The following is a 20927-nucleotide window of genomic DNA, read 5'->3' on the forward strand; positions in this document are numbered from 1 at the left end:
AGTAGGAGAAGGGCTGATTGACTACTCCTTCATAAATTAAAACTTGACTTCTAGAGATCCAACGGTAACTAAAGGGAGAGAAGCTCAAGGAAAAGTTTATTATTATTTGTGGTGATTTTAGGCTCAGTATTAGGAACCACAGAAGGACGACAGGTAGGTAGACCATAACTAATTTTCAGTGACTCATCTCTTGATAGAAATTTGTACATATGGGCTGGGAAGGTGGCTCAGTGGTAGAACGCTTGCCTTGCATGCCTGAGGCCCTGGGTTCAATTCCTCAGCACCACATAAGCAAAAAGAAAAAAGCCGGAAGTGGCGCTGTGGCTCAAGTGGTAGAGCGCTAGCCCAGAGTTCAGGCCCCACGACCGGACCCCCCCCAAAAAAAAAAATTTAAAAAAAAAAAAAAGAAATTTAGGTATTTCAGAGAAAAGAATACATGAAGCACTATTAGTTAATGATATTTATTACTGGAGTTGTTTACAGAAAAATCTTTTCATTGTTAATTTATTCATAAGAATAGCTGTTCATCCATGTGACCTCCTTTTATTTTAAAAAATCAAAAAAGTGTATGAGAAGATTATTAGTATCAACTTTTTAAAAAGTCAGGAGGACTAGAGAGTGACGTTTGTTTTATCTTTCAGTAACTCCGACCAAACAAGGTGTAGAATTTGGCAGGGTTCTTGCCACAGACACATTTGGCTCCAGGCTGCAGCTCACAGAGTGGCTTGAAAGGGATACAAAGGCTTTTAGCTCCCATGGATGGAGCACCAGGTTCAAGATCCTGATCCCTGGAAATAAGCAAATAAGAATTCCAGTTATCCATCCTGGATAACGCATTCTCTCACAGATACAAGACTTCACAAGCATGTTAGTTAATGATGTTTACCTGGCAGTGGTCTTTTTGATCCAGTCTTCACAGTCAATTTCCCCACAGAATGGAATCTGAGCAATCTAATAAGAAAAGGAGAAGTGTTCAGTATTTCTAACCCATTCTATCTATAGAAGGATTTGAGTTTTCTCTATAACTAATGGCAAAAAGTATGGGGCTCCCAGTCTCTTTCCAGCCACAGTACTTAGAAACTTGCTAAGAATTTTCTTGCTCTACCATCAAAAATCCAAACTCAGAATAAGACACACTGAAGGAATCTCTGCAGTACAGTAACATGTCCTAATAACCCGGCTACAACATAGTACACTCAGCAGAACCTTATCAGATATGTACTAATACCTGTTTTACATACCTGATGGCTACAGGGAGTATGAACAGGAGACACTTCATAGTGGTTTTTAAAGTGATGATTGCAATAGCAACAATCAGGAAGACCTGACGTTTCTGATATGTTATGGCTAAGTGAATAATTCGCACTCTGTAACTTGGGTGCCAGCAACTTAGGAGGCTGAGATCTGGGGATCATGGTTCAAAGCCAGCCTGGGAGGGCAAATCTGTAAGATTCTTAGATCCACTAAGCTACCACAAAAAAAAAAAGAGTTCAAGCCCCAGGACTGAACCAACACCAGAAAATAAATTAAAATTAAAAAATAAATAAAATATTTTAAAAAGTTGAATAATGGACACTTAGGCCTTTGTCTTAATTTTGAAATTTTACATTTGTTTAAAAATCTTTAGTTTTTTTTTCTCAATACAATGTAAAGTTTTGACTAAACCAGAATTAAGATTTCTCCCAGTTCTTTCATAGTATGTCCACCACAAAATGAGATCTATCTGCAATAATAATTATAGGGTAGCCCACTGCCCAAATCCTGGAGATTAATGTTAATGATGTGAAGAACATCATTAACACATCAGAAATTAACAAGCAGCTACAGCTCTATGAAAGGGAGATACAAGAGCTATTAGAAGTAATATTTGGGCTGGGAATGTGGCTTAGTGGTAGAGTGCTTGCCTAGGCATGCATGAAGCTCTGGGCTGGATTCCTCAGTACCACATAAACAGAAAAAGCTGTAAGTGGCTTTGTGGCTCAAGTGCTAGAGTGCTAATCTTAAGCAAAAGAAGCTCAGGGACCGTGCCCAGACCCTGAGTTCAAGCCCCAGGACTGGCAAAAAAAAAAAAAAAAAAAAAGAATAGAAAAGAAATAATACCAATGTCCCCAGATTCCTCACCAACTTTCCCCTATTAACATAGGGGGAAGGCAAAAGGATAGTTAACCAAGACTCTCAGTTTACTCAGTTCAATATATCAATCTAATTCCCAGCTTATAAATTTTTTCTGATAAACTAGATTAATACAATAAAGAGGTGATAAATTTCATGGTAAGACTTGGAAGGGTTTTGACAGGAATGGAAGAAAATGGCAGAGATTGGCTAGAATAAACATTTGAAGTAGTTTCAATATAGAAATTCTTGGTGCAATGAAAGCTAAAGCAAAAACAAACCCAGAGATACAAACCAAAATAACAGTTAATTCCTTCTATTGAGAGTTATCAAACAAAAAAGCATGATAAAATGTGTATTCATAAAATTCATGATAAAGCCAGGTCCTTGTGGCTGACACAATTCTAGCTACTCAGGAGGCTGACATCAGAGATTCGGGAAAGTCCACAAGTCTCTTATTTCCAATTACCATGTGAAAACCAGTAAGTGGAGCTGTGGCTCGTGTAATAAAGTTCACAGACAGCACCAATGCTCTGAGTTCAAGCCCCATGACTGACCAAAAAAATCACGAAAAAACAGAGTTTTAGCTTAGCAGGCCTGTCTATGATTCCTAAGACCATCGGTTTGATCCTCAACATCACAACAGATGGATGGATGGATGAGTGGAATTCATGATAATAGATACAACAGGGGAAAAACTTTCTTATCTGCCTTCAACTATGCAGTGAAAAACCACAAACTTAATATAAGGCTGGAAGTAGCACTGTGGCTCAAGTGCTAGAGCACTAGCCGTGGGTTGAAGAGCTGAGGGACAGCGTCTAGATCTGTAACTCAAGCCCCACCCACGACAGACAAAAAAAAAAAAAGAAAAGAAAAAAGAAAAATAGGGGCTGGGAATGTGGCGTAGTGACAGAGTGCATGCCTATCATGCATGAAGTCCTGAGTTCTATTTCTCAGTACCCCATAAATAGAAAATGCTGGAAATGGCACTGTGGTTCAAGTTGTAGAGTACTAGCCTTGAGCAAAAAAAGGAAGCTCAGGGCAGTGCCCAGGCCCTGAGATCAAGTCCCAGGACTGGCAAATAAATAAATAAATAAATAAATAAATAAATAAATAAATAAATAAATAAATAAATAAATATCTGGTAACTAACAATTTTCTTTTTCCTTAAAAAAATGCCAAGATGGTCTGTATCTTCACAACAAAATTAAAAAATGTAAAATAATCGTAGCATATAAACAAATTCAACAGAAGTTTTATTTGAATTCCTAAGTAATAATTTTATAAAAAAACTATGCTTTAATTCTTTCTAGTTTCAAAGTAATGTTTAGAGGATAAGACTTGAAAATTCTGGCTTTTGGGGCTTGACCTTCATTAATATGAAAGAGACAATATACATTTTTAGTTATTCAGCTGTGAAAAGTTTTTCAACTTAGTTTAATGATTTTTATATTTCTTCTTCTTTTTTTGGTTGTGGGGTTTGAACTCAGGGCCTAGGCACTGTCCCCGAGCCTCTTTGTGCTCAAGGCTAGGTTCTTCTATTTGAGCCATAGCACCACTTCCAGTTTTTGAGTGGTTAATTGGAGATAAGAAATGCCTGAGCTAGCTTCCAACTGTGATCCTCCCATCTCAGCCTCCTGAGAAGCTAGATTACAGGCATGAGCCACTGGCATCCAACTATTTATTCTTAGAAATACATTTTTATAGTATGGAATGTTGTAAACCCTTAGAAGTAGTGGCACATGCCTATAATCATGGTGGTGGAAACAGAAGGATGCAGAGGTCAAGGCCAGTCTCAACAAAGTTAGCAAGACTCCAAGTCAAAAAACAAGAAGTAGAAACAAAAGAGCGTGGGGTTCAACTGGTATAACACATGTAGTTCTCAGTCCCTAATACCAGAAAAAAAGTTTTTAGGAAAAAAAAAGTAAATGATAAGAAACAGTAATATTCAAAAATCATGAACTCAACAAAATTAACTACTATTAATATATAAGAATAAACCACATACAGAAAGGCATTGTTTTTCATTGGCTTAAGTCCCATCCTTTGGAAAAACTACCAAAATAAAATCCTATAAATCAAATGTCTTTCTGTTTTTTTCATCTATAACAATAGACAAGAGTAGAAAGAAAATGAGTTACCCTATTGATTTATTAACTCTTATGCGATTTCTCTCATAGACTATGTTGTAAATTGACCACCATATTTCTATAGTAAAAGAAAATTTTATATAAAAATTTATGAGGTAAAAGGAAAATATCATAAATAAATTGTAAAAAAAGGACAAAGGCAATAAAACAATAATAAAAGGCTAAACCCAGAGGAATTATGAATCTGAAGGGCATTTTTTTTTTCTTTTTTGGGTCCGGTCGTGGGGCCTGAACTCTGGGCCTGGGCGCTGTCCCTCAGCTCTTCAGCTCAAGGCTAGTGCTCTACCACTTGAGCCACAGCGCCACTTCCGGCTTTTTTCTTATGTGGTGCTGAGGAATCGAACCCAGGGCCTTGAGCATGCAAGTCAAGTGCTCTACCACTGAGCCACCTTCCCAGCCCATCTGAAGGGCATTTTGAGATGATCTATATTGTACTTTTTTACAAGGTATTAAACTGAGAATCACACAGATTAATATTACTAGCTTGTATAATGAGACATACTAGCATTCATAAATCAGAGTGTTGTTTATATTCTCAACATTTAAAAAATACAGAGAAAAGAAAAAATACAGGAGTGGGGGAGGAAGCAGAATCTAACTTTTAGCACCAGGTTCAACACTATGTAGCTTGGGCTTTTAGACTCTGGCCCATGATGATTTTCTCATTTGTAACTTGGGGACATGGGACTGGTTGCGTACTCAAACATGTAAGGTAGAATTCTAAAGTCCATAAGTGATTCACTCCAATAATAAATAACTTTGCACATCAGTTACAACTAGGACAGTTACATACACATAATACACAAAACCAATGAAATCTCAGTCAAAAACTACCTAAGTTGAAAAAATCTTTACGGAGCCCAAAGTAGCCACTCATTTAAAAAGGAAGGCTTAAACCTGAGCAGCATTTTCTTCCATGTTATTCAGAAAGAGCAATCGACTAAGAGCCAAGTACATATAATGAAATGTATAGTCAGGGAATTGAGAGAAACTGACTTTTAACCTTGTGTTTTATTTCTGAAACTAGAATATTGTTTACTGTAGGAATAGATACCAAAATGAAATTATCACACAATGAAGTGAGGGTCCATAACAAACAAATGTCTTTTTAGGCAAAATTACCAAGCATGAGTTTACAAGTGTTAGCCAAAAAGTGACAGAACTTTGGGAAACCAGCAGAATATAACATATAATGCTAAATAATTACAATCTCTTCTGTGACTGTTAAAAACAAAACAATACAAACAAAACAAACAAACAGACAAACAAAAAACCCAGTTTGTGGGAAATCTCTTACCTTTCCAGAATCCAGTATCTTCTGAAAATCTTCTAATGTATTAGCCACAACCATATGAGTCTTAAGATCTTCAGAAGCCCTACCCAAAGTATTAGAAAATATATTTTACAAATTAGTTTTATAAAAACACAAAAGCAACAATTAGGAAAAAAAAAGACCACAAAAACCCAAAGTTGGAAGAACTCAATTTGAAAGTTAACTCCCTTTACTAGGAGTGACCTTCAAGGAGATCAGCACTTTATCACAGTGCTACATGAAGGTGTGGGAAATTTGCCAAGTAAACAGTAGGCAACCATTGCTTTTGTTATTGCTATTGAGACACAACTGAGTAACATTATTATTTTTTTTGTTGGTGGTGGGGCTTGAACTCTCGGCCTGGGTGCGATCCCTCAGCTCTTCAGCTCAAGGTGAGCAGTCTGTACCACTTGAACCACAGTGCCACTTGCGGGTTTTCTGAGTGGTTTATTGGAGATAAGGGTCTTACAGAGTTTCCTGCCCAGGCTGACTTTGAACTATAATCCTCTGATCTCAGCCTCCTGAGTAGTTAGGATTACAGGCATGAGCCACTGACACTTGGACTTCAACCGAGTAACATTCTATTCCTTGCTATCCCACTTCCTACCTGTGGTAGTGTGTTACTTTCTTTTTTTTTGGTAGGTCGTAGGGCTTGAACTCTGGGCCTGGCCACTGTCCCTGTGCTCTTCAGCTCAGGAGAGCGCTCTACCACTTGAACCACAGTACCACTTCCGGTTTTCTAGTGGCTTACTGGAGGTAAGAGTCTCATGGACCTTCCTACCCAGGCTGGCTTTGAACCATGATCCTCAGATCTCAACCTCCTGAGTAGCTAGGATTACAGGTGTGAGCCACCGGAGCCCAGCAGTCTATTACTTTTGAAAAGTTTTCTTTCTACAGAACTGGAAAGTAGTAAATACTGTAAAATAAAATCTAGTAACTACTATTTATGACTGTCATGATAAGCAAACACAAGGGTGTTAAGATATTTTGAAAAAGAAAAGCACATGAATATATATTAGTCGAGATATTTCCTTTCTTCTTTTTGTGCTGGCACTGGGACTTGAACTCAGGGCTTAGGTGCTGTCCCTTAGCTATTTTGCTCAAGGGTGGAGTTCTATCACTTGAGGCACAGGAACACTTTAAGTCCTTTTGGTAGTTAATTGGAAATAAAGAATCTTAATGTTTTTCTGTCAGGCTCGCTTTGAACCAAGATCCTGAGATCTCAGCCTCCTGAGTCAATAGAAGCCATTGGTGCCCAACTCAAGACATTTCACATACCATGTAAGAATACCTCTCCTAAGAATCCCAGGTTTTAGACATGCCACAAATAAATATTCTCTTCCACATCAAAGCCACTTATTTAGTCACTCATGAGTGGTGATGAAGGAAAAAGAACATCATTGACCACATGAACTCTATACCACTACTAGCTGTCTTCCAAGCATGCTCCTGCTTCTTCCCTTCCTTGTTACTATAGTGAGATGAGCCTGCGCAGTGAGAAAAGTCATATGCACTCCCTAGGCTGAAGCTTGAAGGCAGTATGCATGGCTCCTGAACATTCCCCCTGCCCAACCAACATCGTCTAGACATGACTGTCATCTAGTTTTGACCATGTAAATGACCAGAGGCCAGGCTCTAGGAGATAGCAAATCCAATGAAATAAAAGGAATTAAGGTTTCTGAATAACCAGGGGGAGGAGAACCATCCTGACCTGCAACACTGACTTCACACCGTTAAGACTACAAAAGTTATTCATTCACTAAGCTCCGCTGGAATAGAACCACTGTACCAAAAGCCCTATTTGAACATTAAGACAAAATTTTACTGATGGAATTACTTGTTCTAAATTCTGACAAATTCTATCAGTTGTACACAAACAAATCTTAGTTTCTATTTCTCCCAGATGTGAGGCTGAATGTGCATTAAACAAAGGGTATTATAAATTAACAAATACAAAGCAGGCACTGCTTTTCCTCAAATGGAGAGTCTATTGCTACTGGTGTGGCCTTAATCTCTGCTTCAGGTAGGCAGGAAAAACAGGGCACCACACCAATACCACAATTTTTCTAGTGCGTTAGAGATCACCTTAAGATCTATGATTCTAAAAGATTCCTTTCCACAGGTCAGAGCAGGTCTAAAGCCTCCCTATCCAACAGTCCCAAACCCAATGATGACATTCTTGGCCTTGGTTACCTTATACCCACCCAGAGATCATTTTATACTATAGTTACCAGGCTCTGTCTAGACCAACTGAATTACTATCTCAGGGACGGTATCAAGCACTGGCATTTACTAAAACTTCTCAGATACTACTGACCTGTACCTAGCAGGTGAGCATCAATGCCTTGATCTCTTGCATTTATATCTTAAAAGCCTGGACCTAAAGTTAACCCAAATTAGTCTAGGAGAGAAACAGTCCATTTCTGCAAACTTAATATGAGACAAAAGATACTTAGAAACTACCTTCTGAAAAGGTTAACCTGGATATCTTCCAAAATAGCTTGAAGTTTAGTTTCAGCTTCATTTTCTGCAATTGTTAGCTTTTCTCCAGTATCTCGTCTGACAGCTACAAACTGACAGCTTTTCATATCACGTGGCCCAACTTCAAGTCTAATTGGTACTCCCTACAAAATAAAATTTAAAAAAAGCACGTGGTAAGTTTTCCTAAGTAATTATTTACAAATTTATGCATAAAGCACATTTGTTTTCTTTTCAATAGCAATAGAAAATTATTCTTTAAGTCTTCCTGATTGCAAATGGAACTAAGATGGTATTAAAAATACTACATTGGGGGCTGGGAAGGTGGCTCAGTGGTAGAGCGCTTGCCTTGCATGCCTGAGGACCTGGGTTCGATTCCTCAGCACCACATAAGCCAAAAGAAAAAAGCCAGCAAAAAGAAAAAAGACAGAAGTGGCGCTGTGGCTCAAGTGGTAGAGGGCTAGCCTTGAGCTGAAGAGCTGAGGGACAGCGCCCAAGCCCAGAGTTCAGGCCCCACGACCGGAGGCCCCCCCCAAAAAAAAATACTACATTGGACCAGAAGTATAGCTGAGGTGACGTGGTTGCCTACCACAAATGAATCACTGGGCTCAATCCCAGCATAGAAGGGGGAAAATAAAGCTAAGAGTAAGAATCTTTAGTTCAAAATGCTTCAGACCAAACATGTTTCACATTTCAGTTCCTCACATTTTCAAATATTTATAGACATAATTACTTAAGCATCCCTACTCTATAAAAATCTCAAATTGAAAATGATCTAAGCCGGGCATTGGTGGCCTGTAATCCTAGCTACTCAGGAGGCTGAGGATCACGGTTGAAAGCCAGCCTTGGCAGGAAAGTCCATGAGACTCCTAGCTCCAATAAACCACTAGAAAACCGGAAGTGGTGCTGTGGCTCAAACGGTAAAGCGCTCATCTTAAGCTGAAGAACACAGGGACAGCGCCCAAGCCCAGAGTTCAAGCCCACAATTGACAAAAAATAAAAAAAATAAATAAATAAAAAAATAAAGAAGAAAATGATGTAAAACCTGAAACTTCTGGAGTATACTTAGAGCTTGATTTGTATCCATACTTTTCAAAAGCTGGTCAAACTCTTTCTCAAGTTTTTTTCAACTTTGGGCATGAAGTTAAAAACTTAAGGGCTTTATTTTTTTTCTCAGGAATGAAGACAGGGACTCTACAGTATAGCTCAAATTAGCAGTATCTCCACTCACAAAGTGCAGGTTTACCAGGGGCTCAAAACAAACAGCAATAGGGGAGTGATTGAGAAAGGAATATGGAGACATTTCTGTTTAATTAACTTTGTATCAGTAAGAAGTTTATCCTTTAACATTTGATATCCAGGCATGTGTAAATTGGTTTAGAGAAGCTGCTACACTACATACCACTTAAAAGCTATTTCTAAGCAAGAAAGACCTTTTTCTTTCTTTTTCAAAAGGAGAAAACGTCCATCTTAAAGTCCTCACTAGAGAAAGTACTACTAAATACAAGGAAAGCAGCATCTGTGTTCCAGCACAGAAGATAGTTTCACTCAAGGAACATTAAAAAATGTAATATTGTAAATATTAGCAACTTTGGGAATGATAAATATATTGATAATGAATAATCTCAGCATTACCAAGCTTACATCAAAACTTGAAAGTTGAAATCTCACTACATTTTCTCATTCCAATTTCCTATATAATGTGAATTATATTCTTGATTCCTAATTTCTAGATCCAATTATGACTCTCTAAGCTAGGCAGGAATAGAGGATAGATGGCCCCTCCCAGCAGTCAGGAGGCTAAGACAAAAGGATTCAAAATTTGAGGTTTGGGCTACATAGTGAAACCTTGATTCCAAAAACAAATGAATGAAGAAAAAAACTTAAATTCTTGGTTTTAAAGAAAAAGATGTAAATTCCAGAAGTTCATAAAATGGAATTAAGCACATAGTTTATAATAAACCAGATTTCAGATGGGCTTTGGATAGACAAACTGAAAATCAACTGATGTACAATATGTGGAATAAAAACCCAACAGTGACAAGTGATTCCCATACAGCATTATTCTAGCATTATATCCAACTGTTCAAATAACTTACATGAATTCCTGGCATAAACATTATATATCAATTACATGAGGTTTACTTATTTTAAACAAAACCTTCAAGTTCACTTCTAACATAAAAAACCTTAAGTTAAAAAGAAACAAATGTACAGACAATCTAAAGCTAGGTTGAAGATTCAGGAGAAAAAGATTCAACTGAGGGATTTACCTTGAGCTCCCAGTGATTGAACTTCCAGCCTGGAGAGTAGTTATCTCGCAAATCGACTCTAACTCGAATGTTAACATTGAGCAATCGCTGTCGATAATCATTGCATTTGGCCATCAGAGCTTCTTTGTCTTCTTCAGAAAGTGTATTTGTAATACCACAAGGAATAACCACCACCTAGAATCCAGCATACAGAAATAACCACATAGAAGCACTAAAGTCATGTAAAAACCTACCAGATTTAAAGTTTTAAAAAAAATTTTAAATTGTTATTATAAAGGTAATATACAGAGGAGCTACAGTTTCATAAGTTAAGTAATGAGTATATTTCTTTTTGGACAATGTCACTTTCCTTTGCTCTCTTCTAGTTTTTCCTTCCCAGATATAAAAGTTTTAAAAAGCCTAATCAACTTACATGATTCTTAATCTACACCTAATATCTATCCACTATTTATATATTTATTGCTTATCTACATAAATGAATTTTCAGTTGACTTACCATTTCATTTAGTCTATTATAACTCATTTTATTTATTATTTTGGTTGGTCATGGGGCTTGAACTCTGGGCTTGGGGGCTGTCCCTGCACTCTTCAGCTCAAGGCCAGCGCTCTACTGCTTGAGCCAAAGTGCCACTTCCCATTTTCTAGTGGTTAATTGGAGATAAGAGTCTCACAGACTTTCCTGCCCAGGCTGGCTTTGAACCGTGATCCTCAGATCTCAGCCTCCTGAGTAGCTAGGATTACAGGTGTGAGCCACCAGCGCCCGGCTTATAACTCATTTTAAGAAATGATCTAAAGAAGTTTTATACATTAAAAAATGATCTAAAGAAGTTTTATACAAAGTAGTGTGTGTGTACACGCACACTGGTTCTGGGCGTGAACTCAGGGCCTGAGCACTGTCCTGGATAGAAAATAGCTTTAAAAATTAAAGAAAGCCTGGTTTATTGGTAGCCAGCTACAATATAGTTTTAGAAATTAAAGAAGCAGGGCACTCATGCCTGTAATCCTAATTACTCAGGAGGCTGAGATCTGAGGATCACATTTCAAAGCCAGCCCAGGAGTCAGAGAGACTTTTATCTCCAATTAATCACCAGAAAATGGGACTGCACCCAAGCCTAAAGTCCAAACGCTACACACATACACACACACACACACACACACAATTAAATAAGTACAAACAATAACAATGCAAATAATATGCAGTTGTACAAAACAGGTCTAAGCTATATTCTGTTATTTTATTGTCAGGGAAATCTACCCAAATAATATCATTCAAAACAACAGCCTTGCAAATTTCACATCTTCCAAATCATGATTTCAAGTTAATAAACATGGCTTCTTTTATAAATGAAATGAAAAACAGACAAAGGAAATATTCTCTTTACCTGAACACAGGCTACACGAGGTGGCAGTACCAAGCCCATGTTGTCCCCATGCACCATGATCATAACACCAATGGTTCGCGTTGTCAGTCCCCAGGAACACTGATAGGCAAACTGCTTCTCACCAGGTGATTTTGGATCTTCAAAAATGATTTCACACATTTTAGAAAAATTCTGCCCTAAATGATGTGATGTTGCCCCCTAAAATAAAGAGAAAAACATAAGCTTTAATTTTACTAATTTTTTATGCCTTCGAAGATATCATGATAAAATTACATGTTTTAACGTAGCACTACACTTGTTTTACCTCCCCCTTTGGAGGCTGCATAGGTTTAAAATGTAAGTATAAACAAGAGATCAGAATTAGTATGTGTGTGGGCGGGGGGTGGGGGGGAACACACACCCAAAACTACATAATTGTTTTGCTATGGAAACCCCTTTATATAGAAATATCTTTCAGTACAATTTTATTTATTTATTTATTTATTTATTGTTGGTCGTGGGGCTTGGGCACTGTGTTTACGCTCTTCAGCTCAAAGTGAGCATCTACTGCTTGAGCCACATGGGCCATTTCCGGTTTTCTAGTAGTTTACTGGAGATGAGTCTCACGGACTTTCCTGCCCGGGCTGGCTTTAAACTGCGATCCTCAGATCTCAGCCTCCTGAGTAGCTACGATTACAGAGGCGTGAGCCACTGGAGCCTGGCTTTTCAGTACATATTTAAAAAGGTATCCATACTTTGGTGATTCAGAAATTAATTAAACCTGGAGATTTAAAGATGACGAATGCACTAAAAATATGATAAACTAGAAAGTACTTAAAACACTTTTCTTTTAAATACATATTTTTATTTATCTTTATCTTTTTTTTTTCTTGTGTTATTGAGGTTTAAACTCAGGAGCTATGCCCCTTTGCTTTTAGTTTCTCTATTAAGCTTTTTTCCTGGCCCAGCCTCAGACAGTGAAGCTCCTGCCTCCACTTCCTAAAGAGCTGAGATTACAGGCATACCTAAATCACATCCAACTTTATTATTTAGTTGGTAGATAAAAACAGAAAAACTGAACACATTAATGTTGTAACATATTTCGATATTTCGATATATGTAGACAATGCATAATGTTTAAATATATCTCCTTAAGTATTTTTTTTTTTTCCTTCCTCTGTCATGAGTCTTGAACTCTGAGCCTGGGCACTGTCCATGAGCTCTTCAGCTCAAGGCAAGCACTCTACCACTTGAGCCATAGCACTACTTCCAGTTTTCTGGTGGTTAATTGAAGAGTCTCACAGACTTACCTGGCCGGGCTGGCTTTGAATCATGATCCTTGGATCTCAGCCCCCTGAGTAGCTAGGATTACAGGCATGAGCCACAGGCTCATAAATATTGCCAGTACTTATCATTTCTTTACACAAGATTTATCATAATCATATCATATCATAAACAATAATGCATAATACATTATTGTTATCCTATTATACAGTAACAGACTAAGATTTTTGTTTTGTTTGGAGGGAAGGGGATTAAGTTAAGCTATGTGAAATATGAGAAGCACAAAATCCAAAGTACCGCATGATCTCACTCATATGTTGACTCTTAAGAAGTTCATTGCATGGAAATTTAGAATATAATAGTGATTACCACAGGGGTAAGTAAGAATGAAATATGGGGAAAGCTGACACATGGGTACACAATTATAGTTACGCAGGAGTAAGAATTTCTAGTGTGGCAGAGTGTGATAACAATTTGTAGTGTGTGCATTCCGGGGCTGAGCCAGACACACTATAAATTCAAGGCCAGCTTGTGCTACAAAATGAGACCCTATTTCAACAACAAGAATGTATTTCTGTGTGACAGAAGAAATTGCTGTGTCTGCCCATGGATGGTCCTGTTACCCACAGCGGGGGCAGTGTGGTACCTGGATAGCTCTCCCACTAGCAGATATGAATGCTTCTACTGTTGTTGTATAGTCTCCTCCTGCAAACTTTTCCTTTTCAGTCTTCCTTCCTCTCACAACAGGAATTGCCAGGAGTTCTTCATATACTCGAGCATATAACTCAAGTATCTGTAAGACCTGTAAAAATAATTTAAACAAAAATGTGTCCAAATTTAGGGCATATTCATTCATTATAATCTATAAACTGTGTACTTCAAACATAAAGTATTTTTATAATGGAAAAGCTAAATGCTAAATGAGATTACTTAAGAAAAGACATTTAGGGCTGGGAAGGTGGCTCAGTGGTAGAGCGCTTGCCTTGCATGCATGAGGCCCTGGGTTCGATTCCTCAGCACCACATAAAGAGAAAAGGCCAGAAGTGGCGCTGTGGCTCAAGTGGTAGAGTGCTAGCCTTGAGCTGAAGAGCTGAGGGACAGCGCCCAGGCCCAGAGTTCAGGCCCCATGACCAGACCCCCACCACCCCAAAAAAGATATTTAGGTTGTGGGCACAACTTGGCAGGGTGCCTGCCTAGAAAGTATAAGGCCCTATTCAAACTCCAATATTGTTAAATGAAAAAAGAAATAAACAACAGTAAAGAAGGCAGTGAGGTTGAACATCTTTTTAAAACTGTATACATTTGGAATTAGAAAAAAATGATTGTAAGAATATATAGCAATCTGAGTGAAAAATGATAATTTTCAATCATATAACTATTCTACAAAGTACAATAATATTTTCAACTGAATTTAACTGTATGCTTTGTTTTTTAGTAAGACTTCAATAAACAATTATTAAAATCTATTCACATCTGAATTAATTTGATTTTACCTTGTAACAAATGTTGCACACATTTTAATTAAAAAAGCAGAGCCTAAACAAAAAAAATCATAAATAATATGAAAAAGATTTTTTATACCTCTTCTGCTGCTTCCTCAAAGGTAGCAAAAGCACTGTGCCCTTCCTGCCAAAGGAATTCACGAGTCCGGAGGAAAGGCTGGGGGTGCTTGAACTCCCAACGCTAGAAGATGAAAGAGTGCAGTTGGTTATTATATACAGCTTTCCATTCTTATTAACAACTTTACATGGTAAGTAACCAAAAACCATAATCATGATCCATAATACTTCAAAAACTAAAAGGAAAATATGATGACAACAAAATCTAAGTAGTAGTGTGGACCTACCACCACATTGCACCACTGATTGAGCCGGATGGGCAGGTCTCTGTGTGACTGAACCCATTTTGCATATGCAGGATACATTACTGAAAGATACAGGAAAACACAAGTAACTTAGTCATTTAAGGATTCACTTGATCACATTTATTAAATTTAAATTCATGAAGAATAACATTCATTTACTTTGACTGCTTTCATGTTTTGTTTGCTTTTGGAAACGTTAAGTTCTATGTTAAATTCTGTGCATTTATAATCCTAGTTAGTTCTCACCATTAGCCCATAAGTACAGATCACTGATATCAAAGATGTGAAAGTTAAAAAACTTCCCGAATTCAGCAGTTACATATTAGAATGAATCTTACTTAGATCTACCTAGAATATGTCAATTACAGCCTATCTGTGCTATACAATCAATTAAAAAAACCTGCCAATTTGATGTGAGAAAAAAAGCTAGTATCATAATTTCAATAGGGGACACACAAGAATGTCACTAGCAGTATCAAATAAAGAATAAACATTCTTACATCTAAATATGGATAATCACTTTAAAAGTCATTTTCCAGCAGCACTTCCATTTACCATGAGTAATTTTAGGAAAATGACTCAGTCTTTCAGAGAGCTTTTTTTTTTTTTTGTCAGTCATGGGGCCTGAACTCTGGGCCTGGGCGCTGTCCCTCAGCTCTTCAGCTCAAGGCGAGCGCTCTATCACTTGAGCCACAGTGCCACTTCCATTTTTTTCTGCTTATGTGGTGCTGAGGAATTGAACCCAGGGCCTTATGCATGTGAGGCATGCATTCTACCACCGAGCCACTTTCCCAGAGAGCTTTCTTTTCCTGCAAAGTAAGAGATTATAGCTGCCTGTGACTTCAGTTTTGTTGTGAGGATGAAAATTTAAAAAACTTAATTAGAATAAATGTATTTAGTAACCTTTAAAATTTCTACACATGGCCAGTTACCAGTGGTTCATGCTTGTAATCCTAGCTACTCAGGAGGCAGAGAACTGAGAATCTTGGTTCCAAGCCAGCCTGGGCAGGAAAATCCTTCAGACTCCTATCTCTAATTAAAAAGCAGAGAGTATGGAAGTGGCACTGTGGCTCAAGTGGTAGAGTGCTAGCCTTGAGGTGAAGAGCTCAGGGACAGCGCCCAGGCCCAGGGTTTAAGCCCCACAACTGTTCTCCTGCCACCCCCCCCAAAAGAAAGCAGAGAGTAGAGCTGTAGCTCAAGTGGTAAAGTGAGTGAAAAAGCTAAAGACTCTGAATTTAAGCCACACAAAAAAACAAAACAAAAAACTCCACAACTCTACTTATGAATGTATTAAAATGAGTAACAAAATTTAAAAATAAGTATGGCATGAAGTATTAGTTTGCACATTTTATTTTTTAGTCAGTCCTGGGGCTTGAACTATGGGGTGATGGCCCTGAGTCCGAGTTTGTTTAAGGCTAGTGCTCTACCACTTGAGCCACAGTGCCACTTCTGGCTTTTTCTCAGTAGTTTACTGGAGATAAGAGTCTCATAGACTCTCCTGCCAGGGCTGGCTTCAAACCACCATCTTCAGATCTCAGCCTCCTGAGTGGCATGAGCCACTGGTGCCCAGCTTACAAAGTTTATATATATATATATACACACATATATATATACATATATATATATATGTATATATATTACTGTCTTTTAAGTCATTGTACAAATAAATTTCAATTCAACATGTCACTTCTTCTATTAGTTATCCCCCATCTCTCTCAACTCCATCTATCCTTCTGCATTCCAATTCCATTTTCACATATATACACTGAACATTATTACAGTACTAGCCCCTCTCTCCATTGGTCTGCTCCCTATCTCCTCCGTTCCCCTGACAAAACATGCTCCAGCATCTTGGTACTCACTCGTCAAACTCAGGAGTTTTGTTGCTAGACTCCTCCCATGGGCATGCCGTACTTTCACCAACCGTGTCTAAGTCCAGAGGACCCAACACATATCTTCTTATATTATTTATCATTCAGATCTAACTTCCACATATGAGAAAACATGTATTTTGTCTTTCTGGGCCTGTTTTTGTTTTTTTTTTTTGCCAGTCCTGAACTTGAACTCAGGGACTGGGCAATGACTCTGAGATTCTTTTGCTCTGGGTAGCACTCTATCACCACTTGAGCCACAGTGTCACTTCTGGCTTTTTCTGTTTATGTCATACTGAGAAATTGAGCCCAGGGCTTCACGCAAGCACTCTACCACTAAGTCACAATCCCAGAAATTCTGGACTGGATTTCACATAGTTGTTTCCAATTCCATCTATTTTCTTTTTAATTTAAATTTAAATTTTATTGTCAAGGTGATGTACATAGGGATTACAGTTACTTAAGTAAGGCAGTAAAGTACATTTCTTGTCAAACTTGTTACCTCCCCAATTCCATCCATTTTCCTACAAATCATATCATTATTCTTCCTAATAGATGAGTAAAATTTGGTGTTGGTCGCAGTGGTGTGTGTGTTTGCAATGTTTTAATCAATCCCAAGAATAAACACTATTACAGTAAAATTCCTTGAAATGCTATTCCAAGAAATTTTATTTTATTTTTTGGTGGGGGTCCAGTTGTGGGGCCTGAACTCTGGGCCTGGGCGCTGTCCCTCAGCTCTTCAGCTCAAGGCTAGCGCTCTACCACTTGAGCCACAGCGCCACATCCGGCTTTTCTCTTTTTGCTTATGTGGTGCTGAGGAATTGTACCCAGGACCTCAGGCATGCAAGGCAAGCACTCTACCACTGAGCCACCTTCCCAGCCCCCCCCGAAATTTTAAAGCAAAGAATTTAAGTAAAAACAGAATTTTTATTATGCTTAAGGAAAATTCCATACCATTCCTGAACAATGTGCTACTGACAAGGATGACACATATCACAAAACAAAAGCTGAGACTCAACTCTAAAAGTGCAGCTGGCTAAGAACTCAATGAGCTTTCTACTGGTCTCACCTGTTTCACTGGTAGGCCGGATGGCAATGGGTTCCGCCAACTCTGTTTTGCCAGATCTTGTAACCCAAGCAACCTAATAAAATAGAATCATTTTCATGCATTGTTGTTCAATGGCATTTCACAACAATAGTATAAAGGTAGGCAAATTTTGTTTTTCTCAAAATCAGTAAGGCAGTTTCAAATCACTGAGGCTGTTACTGGAAGGTAGGGTTCCAGTTATATAATGTGATAATCATAACTTGGCACAAAGGTAAAATACAACTTTAAAATAAAAATAGTCTTATGTTTCTACAAACTGGTTGTTAGACACCACTAAAAATATTCTTTGAAGTTTATAAAAGAAAACTCGAAAAAAATCAAAGAGTGAAGGGCTGGAGGTATGGCTCAGAGATAAGAGCATCTGTCTAGCAAGTGCAAGGCCCTGAGATCAAACCCCAGAACTACCAAAATACTAAAATGAAAAAGAAAAATCCTCATGCAAATCACATGAGCAACCCAGGTCACACCATTATTTTGAAAATAAAAGAGGATGGTGGGCTGAGTGGGGAGAGGGAGGGAGGACTAACAAAGAGCGAATGAGGATGAATAGGGCTTAAGTAGTTTATTTGCATGTAATAAAATAGAAGAATGAAATCTACTGAAATTGCTTTAAGAAAGGAGAATGGGAAGGAGAATGATACAGGGGGTCAAGATGATCCAGATACAATGTATACACACGAAGAACAATAAAACTGCCTCTTGTACAATAAATGTATGCCAATTAAAAAAAAAAATCAAAACTCACTTACCTCAGGGGCAAAGTCAGCAACATGATTCTTCTCTTTCTCTAATGCAGCTTGAGACACAAATATGGGGAAATAGCAGTTTTCAACACCAAGTTTCTTAATCTCAGTATCAAAAAAGTCCTTAATGAATTCCCAAATGGAATATGACCATGGTCGAAGAATATAACAGCCACTCACATCATAGTATTCAATCATTTCTGACTTTGTAATGACCTTTTTAAGAGAAAAATAAAAGCTGTGAAGCTTAATTTTGCTGTTAAGCACAATTCTATAAATGGCAAAAGTATACAATAATAAAAATTCCAATGTGAGCCAGGTGTAACTGTACACACCTGTAATCTCAACACTCAAGAGGCTGAGACAGGTGGATTACAAGGTTGAGGCCAGCTTGGCTTACATAGTAGATTCTGTCTTAAAAATTAAGTAAATAAAATGAAAGTCCAATCTAGACATTTCCTCTGTTGATCCACGCTTGTAAAGTGAAAGATCTAAATGATAATAAAAACACATCTTCCTACAATGAGAAGCAACAAAAAAACAGGTCTCTAAACTCTTAAGACTTGAACTCCAATCTTGTCTCTATTATTTACTTACTATCTTTGGGACTTTAGACAAATCCCCTGACTTTACTAGGGGAAAAATAAAAACAACAAACCATTACTATCTCCTTGCCTTTTAACTTATGGCCTCATACAGGCTAGGAAAAATGTTCTAGCACTTAAGCCAAGCCTCTATCTCTGTTTGCTTCAGGTTATTTTTTAGATAGGTCTTCTGTTTTTACCCAGGCAAATATGGACAAAACTTTCTTATCTGTATCTTACTCACCTAGCTGTGACCATCTATCACTTGCCCTATTACAACTAAACTTAAGCTTATTTATAATGTTGAGATGGGATCTGGCTAGCTTTTTCCAGGGCTAGATTTGAATTGTGATCCTCCCAAACCCTACTTCTACATAGCTAAGAGCCAATGTACACTGCCAGGGCTGCCTTTTGATCTAAGAATTTATGTGGACATGCCTTGAAAACTAACTTGTTCAAAAGACCACATACTATATATAAAAAGGCATCGTATATTCAGTAAGTCCCGTCTCATTAGCAGATTTTACTTTTTCTTTCTGGTGCTGGTACTGGGACTTGAACTGAGGGCCAGGGTATTCTCTCTTAGCTTTTTCCTTAAGGCTGGCACTCTACCACTTGAGGCACAGCTCTACTTCCAGTTTTTTGCTGGTTAATAGGAGATAAGAGTCTAGCAGACCTTTCTGCCCAGGCTATCTTAGAACTGTCTCACCTCCTGAATAGCTAAGAATTACAGGTATGAGCCACCTGAGCCCATCTAACACTTGGTTTCGACATAAGTTTTAAATACTCAAAATCTAAACTTTTTAAAATTCCACATGCATATCATGTAGCCCAACTGATGTGGAATTCTTAGTTCTGTTATCTCTAGTTATTTTTAAATAGTTTTGTGATCTAATGAATATTTTCCTGTCTTTAATATTCCCCTCCCCAAAAGTAAAAGTAAGTCATCAGCCAGGCATGGGTGGCTCATGCTTGTAATCCTAGCTTCTAAGGAGGCAAAACATCAAGGTTGGAAGCTAGCCCAGGAAAAAAAAGTCTTAAGATTCCATCTCAAATTAACTAGCAAAAAGCCAAGCTGAGCACTGGTGGCCCACTACTCATGTCTGTAATCCTAGCTACTCAAGAGGCTGACATCTAAGGATTGTGGTTTGAAGCCAGCCAGAGCAGGAAAGTCCATGGGACTCTTATCTCCAATTAACTACCAGAAAACCAGAAGCAGCACTGTGGCTTAAAGTGATAGAGAGCAAAAGAGCTCACTGCCAGTGCATCCAGGCCTTAAGTTCAAGCCCCAGGACAAAAAAAAAAAGCCAAGCTAGGTGTGGCTCAAGTGGTAGAGCACCAGCCGAACAGGCAAACCTAGTGAAAGTGCAAGGACTTGAGTTCAATGCCCTAATATTAGAAAAGGGGAGGGGAGGGAGAGGCCCCAGGGAGAAGGGGAAAAAGAGTAAGGAAAAAGAAGGGGGGTGGGACTGGGAAGGGAAAGGAAAGATATCCACAAAGTTCACTAAAATGACACAATGAAGATTGAGGTTTGTTGACAGACTGCTTGTCTTTAACACGGGTTTGATGGCATTATGGGGAAAAATGAATTAAGCATCCATAGTATAGTATTAAACTTTATGAATCCTAAGTTCTCATGGTTTTCCCTCAATAGTGGTCTTCTTGGAGGTCATGGTATATTAACAGATACCAAGGATCTATTAACTTTATTAACTGAGTGGACCCTATCTAAATATAAAACAGACTTTAAGAAAATTAAAACAAAAATCAACTGAGAGCATACTCAC

At 38.1% G+C, this 20927-nt stretch overlaps 1 protein-coding gene across 2 annotated transcripts in view; it reads right to left on the reverse strand.

Moving 5' to 3' along the window:
* Window positions 1-457: 457 nt before the first annotated feature.
* The window catches only part of LOC138811960 (bifunctional glutamate/proline--tRNA ligase), a 64338-nt gene continuing 43868 nt past the window's right edge, over window positions 458-20927 (reverse strand). For both annotated transcript variants that reach the window (XM_069999912.1, XM_069999911.1), the window contains 11 exons: window positions 18563-18772; window positions 17775-17847; window positions 14817-14896; window positions 14552-14653; window positions 13617-13772; window positions 11708-11905; window positions 10326-10499; window positions 8038-8198; window positions 5560-5638; window positions 887-951; window positions 458-788 (listed from right to left, as the gene is read on the reverse strand). In XM_069999912.1, the coding sequence (XP_069856013.1) occupies window positions 638-788; window positions 887-951; window positions 5560-5638; window positions 8038-8198; window positions 10326-10499; window positions 11708-11905; window positions 13617-13772; window positions 14552-14653; window positions 14817-14896; window positions 17775-17847; window positions 18563-18772 (1449 nt within the window). In that variant the 3' untranslated portion in view covers window positions 458-637. The remainder of the gene's footprint in view (window positions 789-886; window positions 952-5559; window positions 5639-8037; window positions 8199-10325; window positions 10500-11707; window positions 11906-13616; window positions 13773-14551; window positions 14654-14816; window positions 14897-17774; window positions 17848-18562; window positions 18773-20927) is intronic.

This window comes from Dipodomys merriami, unplaced genomic scaffold, assembly GCF_024711535.1.
Source record: "Dipodomys merriami isolate MVZ:Mamm:240054 unplaced genomic scaffold, mDipMer1.0.p SCAF_551, whole genome shotgun sequence".
NCBI lineage: Eukaryota > Metazoa > Chordata > Mammalia > Rodentia > Heteromyidae > Dipodomys > Dipodomys merriami.